Genomic DNA, 15,851 nt, shown 5'->3' on the forward strand with positions numbered 1-15,851 from the left:
CTTTTATACAATAGAGTGAGTTATGAGCCTAATTTGTTCTGTGACCAAGCTTCCCATCCATCCATTTTCTGAGCCGCTTCCCCACACGAGGGTCGCGGGCGTGCCGGAGCCTATCCCAGCTATCATCGGGCAGGAGGCGGGGTACACCCTGAACTGGTTGCCAGCCAATCGCAGACAGACAATACAAACAAACAACCATTCTCACTCACATTCACACCGACGGGCAATTCAGAGTCGTCAATTAACCTTCCATGCATGTTTTTGGGATGCGGGTGGAAACCGGAGTGCCCGGAGAAAACCAACGCGGGGAGAACATGCAAACTCCACACAGGCGGGGCCGGGGATTGAACCCCGGTCCTCAGAACTGTGAGGCAGACGCTCGAACCAGTCGCCCACCATGCCGCCAGCTTATAACTCAATTTACTTTCCAAAACTATTTTCCCCATGAAAATGAATTGAAATACCATTCATCCTTTCTAGTCCCCTAAAAAGCACCAGAATGTTTTTGTTACATGTTTACAGGTTTATAATTGCCTTCGGATGCCACAAGATGTCAGCAAAGCACGACATGAAGCTCCTGAACAGAGTTCCTCGGCACCAAGATGCCACAAGATGAAACAAAAGCAATACTTTTAAAATTAGACAGAGCTTTAGCCCGAGCACAAAAACAGCAAATAGGTACGTTTTCCAGTGAAAAACTTAGGATAGAGTAGGTTACAAAAATCTGTGTGTACCAATTTGGAAATATGCGGGGAACATTGTCAAACACTGAAAGGACCCATTTGGAAAACTCAAAGCAGAAGGCCATCTTTTTAATCAGAACTTCATAATTAAGTGGACTATGTTTCAATATAACCCCACATGAATGATAGTCTTTATCTACAATTTGATATTGTTGTTGTGCATTTGTAGGAACTCAAAAAGTACTGCGGTTTGAATGTATTATATTCCCGGTAAAGCTAGACGCACAACACAAAAATTGTCACAAAGTAACTTGATAGTTCCTCCTATTACTCACCACAATCGGCGGCCTTGCAGGCAGCAGTGCGGTGGTCAGGGCCCTCACATGGGACCCCGCCATATTGGCTGGGTTGCAACACAGTTCTGGTGGAGCTTTGTTGTCCTGTACCACAGCTAGCTGAGCATGGACCCCACTGGGACCAAGTGGACCACTCACAGTCCACTAGAGGGTGAGAAAATGTGATGTGTAAAAGCAAAAATAATCATAATTTTTAAAAAATGGTTAATTGGAGTCCACATGCAAGGTCAAAACTATTTTACATACTTTACACACACACACACATTTTAACTACTCACTTGTATCATTGGTCAACGAGTGCATTAGCTGTTATTACAAACGGTTTGACAAATACATCATCCTCTCGACACTTGAAAGAAATGGAAGTTTTTTATAGTCCTGGTGCTTTCATTGCAATAAGAGTGAGGTCCTACAAAGTGTCTGAACCACTTTTCGGCATTAGAAGCTGAGGCAGAGCATCACTCACCGTCGCAGAGCTTGGAGGTGCAGTTAAACACTCCTCCTCGACACACACTGAGGACAATTAGGAGAATTTAGAGTTGTATTAGTGCTAAGCTTGACACTGGTGAAGAAAGGATGACTAAGCAATCATCACATCACAAGGCTGAGACGTACTATAGTATATGAAATAACAGGACATGGAGGACAGTACAGTACGTCGTGTCGGCTGCATCCTTTCCATTTGATATCACAGTATCAAAATGGATAGTTGAGACATGAAACTTAACTCAGACAAAGTGCATTTAAAGCAGGATTTAAGAAGTATTAACAAACAAACATTAGTCTGTCTTGCTATTTCTGCCAAGACTGTGGTGCTTATCTTTCCATGTCACACTTGGGTTCAGATGGGTTCTCACAACATTTCCATCCCAGCTTTAATGACTCTCGCCTGAAATAATCTGTGTACCAAGTGTTGCAGAGGTGCTGGAAGGACGTTCCAGGTGACAGCAGGACGTCTGCCCTCTCCTCTGTCCTGATATTTAAGGTTTGGTAGGCAATTGGCAAAGAGAGTAGTGAACAGGGACAGTCGGCGCGTGACACACACAAGCCTCTCTGCAACACCTGGTTAAGATATATGCAAAAAACAAACAAAACATCAAAAACAATGCATGAGACTGGGCACAATGTATATCACCTCATGTGGAAAGTCTGGATTATATATTATATTATACGTATATTCCAATATCCAAGCAGATGAAAGCTTAATTACTATAGTATGGTAATTTATTTTGTCACTGCTTCATGAAGTTCAGCAACATTTCATTAACCCTGTTAAATTCCATCATACAGGTATATACATTTACATATTCCATCCAATCACATCAATACACTTTCAAATAAACACATACAGTATAAAGGAGTATCCAGACCTGTCCAGGTGGGCAGGAGCACCCGGGGTTGCAAGGTCCTGCTAAACACTGAGTGTGGGGCCAAAGATCTTCACAGGTGTATGGACAGGAACCTGAACAGTCACTAAACACCTGGCCATCCGGACACTCTGTAATGTACACCATATTTAATAAACACTTACTCATATAAATAAATAAATATATCTTTGTGTAAATATATAAAAAAAAAAAAAAAATGCCTTTACAATAATAGTAATGCTTTTTGTTTTTATTTACAACAATCTATTACTGTAGTTCCAGTTTATCGTGGTGTAGAAATGCATGACAGAATACATACAGTATATACTACTGAGAGGTGTTTCTAACATTTTCCAATTCTTATTTATCAAAATAAGATAGAATAAGTAGAATATTAAATTGTTAGCCTAATCGCATAAATGGTAAAGTGGTTTTGAAGTTACTATTACCAATGTGCTCGCTAAAAATAGTTTTCCCTTGTTCTCCGAAGAAATTCAAATACGACTTGAGGCAACTATGATATTAGGCTAACGAAATGTGAAAGTGAAGGTTACGTGATTCGCGATAAAGTGCATGACCCAAACATACTGTACCGTAAAAATAACTACTGTAATAAATATTGGAAAAATAATCCTAAATTATGACATTAACCCACTATAATATAGACAGATTTCATCGAATTTTGGAAGGTACACCATTTGATATTTCTTTCTTTTACCAGTTCTGCAGCTGTTGCTGTTACAGACAGTGTGTTGCTCAAGTGGCCCAGCACAGGCGGTTCCGCCTGGCTCTGATTCCTGAAGGATTGTCTTGTTTCGCATCGACAACCCACCTCCGCACGTGGCGCTGCACTCACTCCAGCTTGACCATTCGCTCAACAAACATCCCACTGCATGGAAAATTGTATTTAAATAACAGATGCAAATCCAAGTTAAGTCTCAAATGCATGGGATAGTTAGAAGACGCGTAAGTATGTTCAAGACCTGGACATGGGTGCAAGTCACAGCTTTCTGTCTGTATGGTGTCAGAACAGGAAGGGCCGCCATCTGTGTCTTGGCAGAGGCGCGTCCGTGTCCGCTGGCCACGCCCACAAGTAGCTGAGCATGTCGTCCATACGGACCAAGGCTCATATGAGGGACAGGGAAGATTTGTGCACACTAGAGTGCCATTCTCACATACACTGTGAACAAAAGGGGGTTGAGAGGTGGAGATAAAAAATGAGCTCTTGTGCCCGCATTTCAGTCAGTCAGCGCTTTACGGTGTTCTACTCGCCAGGTGTTGCAGTCCATGACAAGCTCTTCATTTGGCATGAACTCCAATGTCCCATTGCCCGATGGGATACCACAGCGACAATCTGCCACCGGCACACATTGGCTGTCCTGCAATAGTTGTCCCTCTGGACAACGACAACCTGGGAGGGCAGAAAGGAAAGCAAGGTGACAAAGTTAGGAAAGATGAAATGATTTGTCATGCGATGAGAAAAGATATCAAGATTTACATGTACCACACATGAAAAAAAAATCACATTATACAGCAAAGGACAAAGCATGACTATAATAAATGACTCGATAACAGTCAAGAAAGCATTAGGCAATTTAGACATTTGTGTCACACTTATTATTGCACAGATAACTCATGATGTGACTTTAAGGGGCGTAGACTAACGAGTGAAATCAGGAACATGGCCGATTAATCTTCGTGTGAGACTCTGGACGTGAGTATAGCCCACTGTAGCTGCTTGCGAGGGTTTTTATTTTGTATTTGAGCCACTGGGAACAACAGGAGGTGAACTTAATTTTTTTGTCAGGAACGTGATTTCAAGATTTATGGGGGAATTATATCTTGGTGATTTATATGGCAATTATTTCTTCTTGTTTTACAGAAATGGTGGTTTTCCTCGACTTTTTGTTTCATCCAGCAAATCTATCAATAGTAAATGAAAGATGATAATGATGATTTACTCAGATTTATTGAGTTTACTAAAATAAATAGTGCCACACACTACCATCAGTATGACGGCTGTTGTGGGGTGTCGTCTATGACAGTAATGTGATCGAAAGGGCTTTAATGAAGAATTGACGGAAGTCATCACATACCCGGATGACAACGACCTTGGAGACACTGTACATGCTCCCATAAGTCAGTGCAGCTACGAGGACACTGATTGGCACAGGCTTCTTGGTAGATCCGCCCCCTATCTTCACAGCGTTCACCTTGGATATAGAATAAAGCCTGTTCAATACATGCATGCACAGCACAATTTGCATTTTGTTTCTTAGAGATATAGAGCAGACCGCTTGACGTGACAGTCTTGTTGGTTATACCTGGGCAAAGTCCCGTGTTGCAGCTCTGGCTTTGTGTCTGCTGGCTACGGCAGAGGGGTCCTGGGGGAGAGGCCAGAGGATGCCTGTAGCGCTGCCTGACTCCGCCACTGCACGGCTCTGCACAAACTGTCCACGCGCTCCACACACTCCACTGACATAGATCTGAAACATGGAAAAGATTATCTGACTGATCGTCATCTGTGCCACAATCCCAATAATATTGTAGTTATTATGACAATGAGACATTTTTGTGTGTGTTCAAGCAAATTGGAGCTATTGAGTTTTCGTTTTGTGCTTCACAATTATATGTTGTTGACTGGCATTTAGAGAAATCACTTTCCAAAGCTCTCATTCTACACATTTTGTCAAATGTTTACTTTAATTTCCACTCAGGCTTTCGGTGGATGACTGCAAATCCAAACACCATTACACATGCAAATCATGAATCTCAATTTTAAACAAACTAGGAGTTTATGTTCTCAGATCTCTCCAAATTCAAACTGAAAACTAAAAAAAGATGTATCATTATTCAACAACAACAATTCATACACAGCACATCATGAATGATTGATTTCAAGCCAGAGCAGCCTAGTAATCTCTCGGGTACAATCTGAGTAAATAACTGAACAAAATGAAATAAATAACTGAACAAAATTTTGAAAGATACCCTGGCAGATATCAGCATCGGGACACAGCCTGTCTTCAACCTGCGGGTGTGGACACTGACTTTTCTCCTGCTCTCCGGACACTGGAAAACCGGAGTCAAAGTCTAAACAGGCCCTGAAACGCCTCTGGACTGAAACCAGTTGACTTCCATTGACAGCCTCATCCAGGAGGCTGCTACTGGGGTTCAGCGAGGAGTATGGCATACAGGGAGAACAAGGGGTCCACTCTGACCATTCACTGAGGATGACTGCAAAACAAAACAATCAAACCAGCAGGTCTATCTATGATACAATGTGGAAATATGTTCATGCTATTCAAGCAAAAGATCTTCAGATTACCTTCACACTCTCTCATGTCACACTCCAAAGTCCCATCATGGCAAAGGCTGACGACATACAGACAGATAAACAGATTCCTTCATACAGTATCTGGTACAAACACATTAGTTAACACAACAATCCCCCACAGTTCTCTTCTGCCTTGCAAGCAAATATAAAATATGGATTGATTTAGAAAGCAATGGGCTCCAACCAGGTACTGCAGCCGATGGCGACTGTCGACCCCTGAGGAACCGTGACCGGTATAGGGGATTGTCCTGAAGCTTGGTCCTGCAGGTAGATGCAGCCGCAATGCTCTGATAGTACACAGCTACCGTTCTGCTGCAGCAACCCCTGCAGGGACAACAAACACCATTTATACAATTAGATTAGGAACTGTGTTAGTTTCTTATTTGTCTTGATCCTTCTGCTTCCAGCACTGGAGCGTGTATCTCTTGAACAATGCTCATGAAGATAATTTGAAAACAAACATAAAACAACAACAACAGCGAACTAAACTGTTTGGCAATTGATCGATGCATTTTGTAGGTGACGTTCGATGATTTATATCTTACGTAAAGGGTAAGCCATAATTGTTCAAGTTCACACAGTGACTAGTGCTGTCATGTTTTATAACTGCAGGTAGCAGCTTTCTGTTCCATATTTCATTACCTGCCCTCCTTATTGCTGTATGTGCATATTGTCAGTCTACCAGAGAGCATTTTGCAATAAATCAAAGCTGATAGCTTGCAAACCGAGCTAAATAACATTATGAAATTGTCACATATCAAAGTGATATATAACCAACAGTATATAGCGTGGCATATTTCACTTGTTAAACGAATGTTGGTTTAATGCTGGTGTGGTCCCATAAAGTCAGATAGAGGCCAAAAATAGGCAAGTAATTGACGCTCCCTACAAAGGGTTGAATTGCATTCAGCTCCTCCCCTTACTTCAACATAGTTCCTTGGCAACAAGGAAATCCTATCAGACAGGGCCTCAGCCCAAGCAAAAAAACTGTAAATAAGTGAGTTTTTCAGCGAATGACGGAGGACACAACAAACAACAAATATGCGGGGGGTTCACTGTACAGTATAAAAGGTTGTAGTATATTCAAGTAGGATATTCAATGTTAGTTGCACAATAAATCAAATATTCACTACGAGAGCAATACAGACTCTCAAATGTGGTAGCAATGTTAAGAAGCCTCAACCATTTGACATGAAAATCAATTTTAGGTTAGTCTTTCTGCACTGGTGTCTATACTAAGAACAAAACCATTGCAAAGAAATTACCGGTGGACAGTAGCAGCCGGGTGTACACTCTCTGACACCCAGACACAGATCTGTACGTCCATGGAGTTCACAATGCTTCTCACAGGGTTTGCCACAGGGGGAATACACGAATGGCGCTTCACATTCTGAGAACGCATCGAGTGTCATCGTACAACACAATGTATAAAATCACACATGTAATTATTCTGAAACACATTTGTGGCAAAATCCATTTAAAACTATGCCTATGGGAAGCCGCGTGGGCGTTTATTTGATATCGTTGCTGTCCAGGTGAAAGTTGATGTACTAGGTCACTCTTTGCTCTCACAATTCAGCACACTAGAAGAATGTTACGGAATAAACTGTCTTACTGGCAGTGTGTAGTTTATTTCCACTACTATTGCCACTTATGACGTACAAGTATGAAATTAAACCTTACTACCAACACTAGTAGGCCCAACCAAGAAACACGGTGTCGCACTTTAGAAGTGTCCTGGACCCTACTAGTTTGCATCAAAATGCACAGTAGTTGTTTTGCCTCAATAGTAACGTCATTGTCCAAGCATGCCAAAGTTGTCCTACTAGTGTGGAAAAATGTCACACAGTAGTGGAAGGCAATAGTGTAAAGACTGAATTGAGTACACTGACACCTCACCATCACAGTGACTGAGGCTGCATGGTTTGCTCTGTGTTTCAACAGGAGTGCACTGCTGCCCCCTGGTGGCCGAGGTGACAGCTACACGGTAACGTTGCTGCCTCTGAGACTCGCATGAGCACTGAGACCAAACGCTCCATGCTGACATGGGGCATTCTGCAAAAGGAAATAAAAACCGTGATGTTTCAAGGTACAAACAACAAGTCAAACTGTGGTTTTAACTAACATAATCTAATACGGTAAAGGCAGCAGCATAGTTGAACATGCGCTTTGCAGGTTTGGGGTTTAAATATCGGGTCCGGCCTTCCTGTGTCGTGCTTTTGCATGTTTTTAAACATGATCCCACAATTAAATAAGTAAATTGTAAATCATGTTTCCCCTCTACCGTATGCACCTGGACAAGGCCGTTTAAAACATAGTTGGTTCTCTTCTTGGTTCATCTCAGCTTCAATCTCAGCAGGACACGCTGCAGTTCCTCCCTTCCCGCAGACGCAAACCCTACGCCGCACCACAGTCCCCGCCCCACAACTTCGGGAACATGGTGACCATGGCGACCAGGGGCAAAGGTCATCTGAATATAGTAAGGAAGTTATTCATTTAAGATCCAGTATTTACACTAAAATATAACATTTGTGCGAACTGCAGACCGAGACAGGGAGGAGCATGACATTCTTGGTTCCGTCTCTCTGGCCCAGTACAGTGAGAGCCATTGTTACGTGGTGGCGGGTTGATGCAGGCGCGAGTTTGAACTCGTGTTCCTCGCCCACAGGTCACTGAGCAGTCAGACCACACTGACCACGGAGTCCAGCCACCATCCACTGGAATTAACACAGAGAAGACAAATTGTTCAATTGCTTTGTTGCGATGTGTCCCTACAACTCGTTCACTTAAATGAATACAGTGACTGTAAGTTATGTTTCTCAAAATTGAACCAAACAGGCACGTGATAAATCTGTTTGTACGTACTGTTATTAATGCAAATGTGACCCACCTCTGCAATCGATGTCTTGGCAGTAATCTCCCTCTGGAGTGCATGTGCTGGGAGGTAAATCGCTGATGTTCAATCTTCTTGCTCATATTCAATACATTTACCATTATTTTTTTCCCTTTAATTACAAACATGCATCTTACCATTGTTGACACTCTCCCAGAAGCCAGGTGTCTCCCACATACAACTCCCGGTCGTCATGGAGACAAAGGGGAGGGCAAGGCGCTGGCTCACAGGGTTTATGATTGACTTCCTCAAACTCACAATCTGTTGCCTCGGTTTCTGATATTAGAGATCTGACACACAGTGGTTTCGTAGTATTGTTATTGCTTCTTATCTGGATATAAAATAGCAGGGATAAAAACTAAATGAAGATTAACGGGCACATAATAGACACAAACCATCAAAATGAATAAACTAAGCTTTAAACCTGTGTTCTGTGCATTCAGATGCTATATTAACACAGTTGTAAAGTCGGTGGTAACAGTGGCAGTTCATTCATCTTACTGCACTGTACCTGTATCTGGTTTTCTGGCCCTGCCCGCAGGTAACACTGCATGACGCCCAACTGGACCAGGAGCTCCATGTGCATGTGGCCTGGCAGCTGTGATTGGTGCAGACCAACTGTCCATTGGTGCAGCTGCAGTTGTTGCAGTCGACCTGATACCCGCTGCCAGCAGCCCAAATCTGTCCCTGTGAATCCACGCAGTCACACTGCCACAGATGCACGCACACGCCGTCCTGCTGCAACTGTCCTGGATGCACACACGAGGGGAGTGATATACGTTTACTCATTTGGTATTAAGTGGATGCTCGCAACATTTTTTTTTCTGTACAGATTACAGGCAAACAATGTCTCACGATGAATTTCATTTAACATTAGAGATTCCACTGTATCTTAAGTAGCAACATGAAAAGGGCAAAACTGTATATTTATTATAATAATCTCCCAAAAAGATTTCATACCCTCTGTACATACGCAAGCTTACCGGTTAATAAAATCATTTCAGTACCTTTAGGGCAGCGACATCCGGGTTGACATTCAGTGTTGGTCTGGCACTCTATGCCTTGTTGGAGGTCAGCACAGCGCTGTGGACACTCGTTGGCACAAGACACGACCTCCTGTCCCGGCGGGCATCCTTGTTCATCTGACAAGACACGAACAGAAGGTCGCAAATTTTGCCAAAATGCTCCAAGCTTTTTCAAGTCACATAATGTGCCCCGCAGACAATTCTGAAAAAAGAATCTACTGAAGGAATACACACCATTTTCTACAACAATGAACTTGTTCTCAGATAATGACGAGTCACATATGCAATGTTTGTGCGTATGTATTTTGTTAGTCTCACCGCAAGGTTTGGTGTTGCAGGGTTTGACCTGGTTCTTCTCTCCTTCGCACTTCTTCCCTCCGTTCTTGGGTGGAGGGCTGGAGCACAAGCGGGTGCGTATGGAGCGGCCACCGCCGCAAAGCTTATCACAGCGGGACCATGGACTCCATCGAGACCAGTCTGCATCCACTACAGACATTAACAATACACCCGGGCACACTGTAAATGCTGTTGTTTTTAATTGCTTTACCTTTGATTGAAAAATGTGTGGTCGATGCCGTCACTGTGGGGTCGAAGGAACCATCCAAAACTAATGGTGGTGTAGGACCAGCATTGTACAGCGAATCCCATTTTTTTGGTAACCTATCCTCCGTTATTTGCTGAAAAACCTAACCGTTTGCCATTTTTGTCCTCAGGTGTGGCGCTATCAAGTGAGTGAGTTGAGGAACTTCATTTAGACAAGTGTCGTCATTTGCTACCATCTATAGTTAATTCCAGTACAGTAAACCTTTTTAGGGGTGAGTCAATTATTTGCAGATTCACTGTATATCTCTTAGTACACTAAGTGCACTTCTTGAAAATGACAGACTGTCTCTGAATGTTGACTGTCTCACCTCGGCAGGGCTTGATGTTACAGAAGCGGTGCTCCAGATTTCCTCCCAAGATGTCGTCACACCAGGAGCCATTTGGGCCAGGGCTGAGGAAAGTTCGGATCCTCTGCTGCTGGCCAACTCCGCAGGAACGTGAGCAAGAACCCCACGCCCCCCAATCTGTCCAGGTACAGTTCCTCTGCTCACAGTCGTCCCCAATGCAGAGCTCATCACCATCTGAGTCTGCGATAGTGAGGAATTCAATACTGTAGAAATACACTTCATTGTGCTAGAGCATAATGCGGCCCGCCACATCATTTTATGTGGCCCGCGAAAGCAAAGCATGCTTGTCAACTTCTGGGATTTTTACTCAAATCTGTACCCAAATTCCAACTTGTCATAATAATAAACAATAAAGTTGAGACACTGCATTTTTCTGTTACCAAATCCTTCTTCTACAGTAACTTAAACAATACTTGAACAAACCATTATCCTTGTCTTCTGATTTAAAAACTAGTTATCCCTCAATTTGTTGTGTGATGGTAATAATATGATTTGGTGATGAAACAATTTTATGGTTTCACTGTTCTAATGGCCCTCTGAGGGAAATCATAACGACAACGCGGCCCGAGACAAAAAAATGAGTTTGACACCCCTGTGCTAGAGTGACAGAAATGATTATTATTTCTTGTTTTCATTCAAACTCGAAGCTGGTCTCAGGACTCATGTTTGTTCCGTCAATGCTCACCAAATGTCTTTGTTCTACCAGCAAAACATGCAGCTTGGTGAGCCAAATGCAAAATGACACGGAGCATGTGTTTTCTGAAATGAATATGTACTGTATATACCTGGACACTGGGGGAGGTTGCAGGCTTTGTCTCGGTGAGACTCCCCATAACAGGGGGGTTTGATGCATTGACGGTGGCGGGACTTGATTGCCGGAGAACGAGCATCACTGCACGTTTTGGTGCACGGACTCCATGTTGACCAGACGGTGAAACCAGCATCCTCATCTATGGAATAAAGAATTGGGCGTGTGAGTGGTATCGCTATAGTAAACCATACATTTAAACGTGAAATGTGAACTGCCATTTACCTGGCAGTGTGGGTTCTTCTGTGGGACCAACAGCTGTCAACAACATTAAACCAGCCATCAACACACATAATAATAAAAAATAAAATAAGAAACCACTCTGTCCAAATGTACTTTTTTCCCTTTTTACCTGGACAGTCAGGGGCCTGACAGTAAGTGGTTTCAAGGTACGGCCCTTGGCAACCTCTCCCTCCATGAGCTGGAGCAGGTAGGGTGCAGCCTCTGGTGCGGGTCTTCAGCCCAAGACCTCCACAGGACAGCGAGCAGGGGCTCCAGGAGCCCCAGGGTGACAGACCGCCGTCAACTGGACAGTGTTCTAAAGAACAGTTCCATCTACCGTGGTCACAGACACTATGAGAGGAGAAGGGTGATTTGTTTTGTTGACAGCCGATATAACCAGTTCATGGGTGGCTATTCTGAAGTCTGATGAGGTTCCTTATAAAAAACATTTTAAACATTCATCAAGTGGATCTTGTTTGTGAGGAAGAGAAGTCGAGCTAATAAAATTCAGTAAATTGTTGTACAGAGAAGATCGTAATATTGTCTTGGAGTGACCAATCGAGCATTTTCTCACAGTTACGCATAAAATGTTTGGTCGGGTTGTCTTTGAGAAATTTAGCAAAACGTAACGGTTAGCCTGCAGGCTAAAATCAGCTCTAAATCACGCTATCCCTTTCATTGTCTAAAGAGCACCCTGTAAGATTAATCCCAGCAAGCAAAATACAAAATTTAACAGTCAGTCCGTTAATGATCATTTTAGCATGTCTGAATTTCAACCACTTCTATTTTTAAATAAACTTACCTGCTGAAAAGTCAATTACAGCCAGCGTTATGTCTTCTTCTCTCAACGCAATTTACCTCATGGAACATCTTTTTGACAGAGAACTTCACACATCCAAAACTTGGCGGTAGAAAAAAGGCCATTTACCCTTATTTCTCAATTGCTCTGCCTTGGTCAAATTACTTGTTTAAATGAAATGTTTACTCGTAGTGCTATCAAAAACACGTCATCTTTTGCCACCTGGAAGAACATGTGACGTCATAGTGAAAAGGCCTGAGACCTAAATTGTCCACTCACCACGAGCTGCAGTCGTGGACCAGGGAGTCTCCAGGCTGGAGCTCTACTCCCTCAGAGACGTTATGAAGGAGTTGAGATGAGACTGGTGTGATAGAGACACTTTGCAGAGAAGCTAGAACCTTCTCATCGACTAAACAGGGACACTCCTGAGACGCATAAGATCATAATATGCAGTTTAGCATACTGTACGCATCGTATTCAGGAGCATGCTTGTAGGATATGAAAAGAACTCACATGCAGGCAGACGCCGTTGTGTTGGAAAGTGTGTAAGGGGCAATGGCAGCCTTCCTCACAGCCATCGGTGTAGCAACCCTCCCTGCCGCTTATCTGGTCGCAGCTGAAAGGGCAGCCCTCCCATCGTTCACATTCCCTGTACAGCCTGCCTGGGGGGCATCCCACCTCTGTTCAACAAAAAAAAAAAAACAGACTGAAAAAAAAAATCATAATGGGTCTCTGGTATTGTTCAGGGGGCCGGGCCAAATGTGGAGGCAGGTCCGTAGTTTGGGGACCACTGATTTAGAGTCTTCAATTCATTTTCATTTTTTAAAATTTGTATCTGCTTTTTTGTTTGTCAATTAGCACTCTAAATGAATGGTACCATTTTTATCCTGGGTGGGCTGTCTTAAACAGCTGTCCCTTATAAAGTGTCCAGCAATTCGATGTGACGCCCGACTCACCAAGGCAGACCTCTGTATTGCAAGTCTTGCTTTGGCGGCTGACGCCACTGCAGGCCGATGAGCTGCACGTCCGAAATCGGGACTGCTGGCCGCCGCCACAACTGACTGAGCACGCAGACCACTGAGACCAGGGTAGCCAAGGGCCCACCGAGTCTAGAGGCAATAATATTACACACGGCATACACAATTATGTCTTCTCATGTTTTTGAAAGAAAGATCAAAACAAAAGGGACAGAAGTATAGTACTTAAATAGCTACTCTACGTCAGTGATTCCTAATTACTGTGCCGAGGCACATGAGTGGGCCATGAAAGATCATAAGCTGTTCTGCGTAAAATTATAAATTTTCACTAAATTTGTTGTAAAATTCATATTAATTTTCTACAAATAATGAATCATCGTTAATCCATCTATCTTTCCACTTGTTGCCATTCATGCAGCAGATGGATAGATTTGTGCTTTGTGTTTAACTAACCAGGCCCAGATTTCACACCGCAGTAAATTTGTTAGTAAATTCAGACCAGATCATACATTGATTATTTTAGTTTATATACTTGTGTGACATTTTAGATTTTTGTTTTCCTATGAGATTTTTCTCATGTAAATATGTGCTTGGGGACAATAAAGTTTGAGAAACACTGCAATATGGCAATAATTAACCAGCTATTAAGGTAGTGCAAAACACATAAATTTACTCGATGCCATCCAGTGCAATCTGTATTGAAATCTTCGTATTCATTTATATATCTTAACTGCAATTTTTTTTTTCAATTTAACTTATGTATACCATGGATATAGTGTTCAAGTAGCTTTGCATTGTGTGCATCTGTCGCCGTTCGATAAAATCTCCAGGCTATTTCGGGATAATAATAATAATATATAGTCAACAAGAATGAAAATAACTGTAATGGAACGGCTCATTATTGTACTAGGACAACACACACACACACATATATATATAAAACAACAATTTGTTACTGAAATTAAGATTTAGGGTATTTGAGTAATGCAAACGTATACATTTAGCAAATCATTTGAAACCCATACTGTAACTACTGTCAATCAGTAAATTGAACAGGGACAAATCCTGCTGAAATTATATAAAGAAAAGTGAAAATCATCTGCTTTATGTGGTAAAAGTGTGAATACCTGTGCACAGATGTGAGTTGCAGTCTCTCTGCTGGTCGCCAATTCCCAGGCAACCTCTCCCTCCACTCTGAGGAGAAGGATTATCACACTGTCGTCTCCTGAAGTGAACTCCTCCTCCACAGGAAACTGAGCACGAAGACCAAAGACCCCACTGGCCCCACCATCCGTCGACATAGCAGCCGGGGAGCGAGTGACAATGCAAAACCCCAGCTTGGCAGGAACTGAGGGGAAAAAAATGCCATTCACACTCACATTCACACCTATGGACCATTTAAAGAAATTTACAATTAACTTATACATGCATGTTTTTGGAATGGGAACAGAAGCACGAGCACTTGGAGAAAAGCCATGATGGGATGGGGAGAACAACTCTACAGAAGACGGCCTGAACCTCAGAACTGCTGGGCAGACATGCTCACCACGACACGTGAATAACATCAATTTATGTAAAATGATTCAAACCAATTTTTGCAGTCAGTGATGATTTCCTCTCCATGACTTGCAAACTGCCAATCAGTATCACCAGGCCACACCCATGATGCATTTCTGGAATCTTAATCAGAAAAATGGAAATGGAGATTGATGCAAAAGTAACCCTGAAATAAATCCTTTATTTTTCAGAATTTAAAAAAGAGCCCCTAACCAGCAGCTGAGCTGTTTTCGTATTTGCAGCGACACTCCTCCCTGGATACACACACGCCATCCTGCAGAACCATGTCACCGGGGCAACCGCAGGTCTTGCTGCATCCTGGGGAGTCTAGGCACTCCGTGTCACCATGGAGATCGGAACAGGAACGAGGGCAGGGTTTGCCGCAAAGCCATTCTTCTTGGCCTCCACCACATTCTGCAAAAGAAAATACTGTACAGTATAAACTTCATCTCTGTCAGTGTATGAAAATCTTTTAGTAAAAGGAATAAGTGCATACTGGACTCTGTAATGAAGAAAAAAAAAAGATGTGTGTGAGACTGTGAGTCCACCAGTCTTGAACGAGTGGCTTTGATAAACAAGTAAAGCTGTTGTCTTGTAAAAGACAACTTTACGATCCACTTTGATATAAAATGATTGATTCATGTGGCATCTTGGTGCCAATGAACTACTGTATGTTGAAGTGACTTGAAGAGCTTCATGTAGTGCTAAATAAGTAAAAATATAAAAAATATCAAATACCAACCCATAATAAAGGTCTGGTAGCCTTTATATTTGATAAACTAAATTCAATGGACGAGGACATTTCCAGTAATGTCTCCCTCTAATGAGCAAGTGTGTTTCTACGTGAGTCCACAGTTTACATGAAAACCTTTGTTAA

At 42.6% G+C, this 15,851-nt stretch overlaps 1 protein-coding gene across 1 annotated transcript in view; it reads right to left on the reverse strand.

Annotated features, from left to right (window-relative positions):
* The window catches only part of sspo (SCO-spondin), a 74,348-nt gene that overhangs the window by 12,911 nt on the left and 45,586 nt on the right, over positions 1–15,851 (reverse strand). Inside the window, 31 exon segments of the mRNA XM_061667054.1 lie at positions 1,019–1,183; positions 1,506–1,552; positions 1,947–2,101; positions 2,410–2,537; positions 3,125–3,295; positions 3,390–3,586; positions 3,679–3,817; positions 4,503–4,619; positions 4,731–4,892; positions 5,398–5,643; positions 5,735–5,781; positions 5,928–6,067; positions 7,009–7,133; positions 7,643–7,798; positions 8,037–8,213; positions 8,290–8,460; positions 8,634–8,680; positions 8,774–8,926; positions 9,148–9,385; positions 9,644–9,778; positions 9,980–10,147; positions 10,573–10,785; positions 11,388–11,561; positions 11,645–11,677; positions 11,772–11,992; positions 12,720–12,865; positions 12,954–13,120; positions 13,397–13,549; positions 14,545–14,765; positions 15,007–15,097; positions 15,188–15,388. Of these exon segments, the coding sequence (XP_061523038.1) occupies positions 1,019–1,183; positions 1,506–1,552; positions 1,947–2,101; positions 2,410–2,537; positions 3,125–3,295; positions 3,390–3,586; positions 3,679–3,817; positions 4,503–4,619; positions 4,731–4,892; positions 5,398–5,643; positions 5,735–5,781; positions 5,928–6,067; positions 7,009–7,133; positions 7,643–7,798; positions 8,037–8,213; positions 8,290–8,460; positions 8,634–8,680; positions 8,774–8,926; positions 9,148–9,385; positions 9,644–9,778; positions 9,980–10,147; positions 10,573–10,785; positions 11,388–11,561; positions 11,645–11,677; positions 11,772–11,992; positions 12,720–12,865; positions 12,954–13,120; positions 13,397–13,549; positions 14,545–14,765; positions 15,007–15,097; positions 15,188–15,388 (4,704 nt within the window).

The sequence above is a fragment of the Phycodurus eques genome, chromosome 21 (assembly GCF_024500275.1).
Source record: "Phycodurus eques isolate BA_2022a chromosome 21, UOR_Pequ_1.1, whole genome shotgun sequence".
Taxonomy (NCBI): Eukaryota; Metazoa; Chordata; class Actinopteri; order Syngnathiformes; family Syngnathidae; genus Phycodurus; species Phycodurus eques.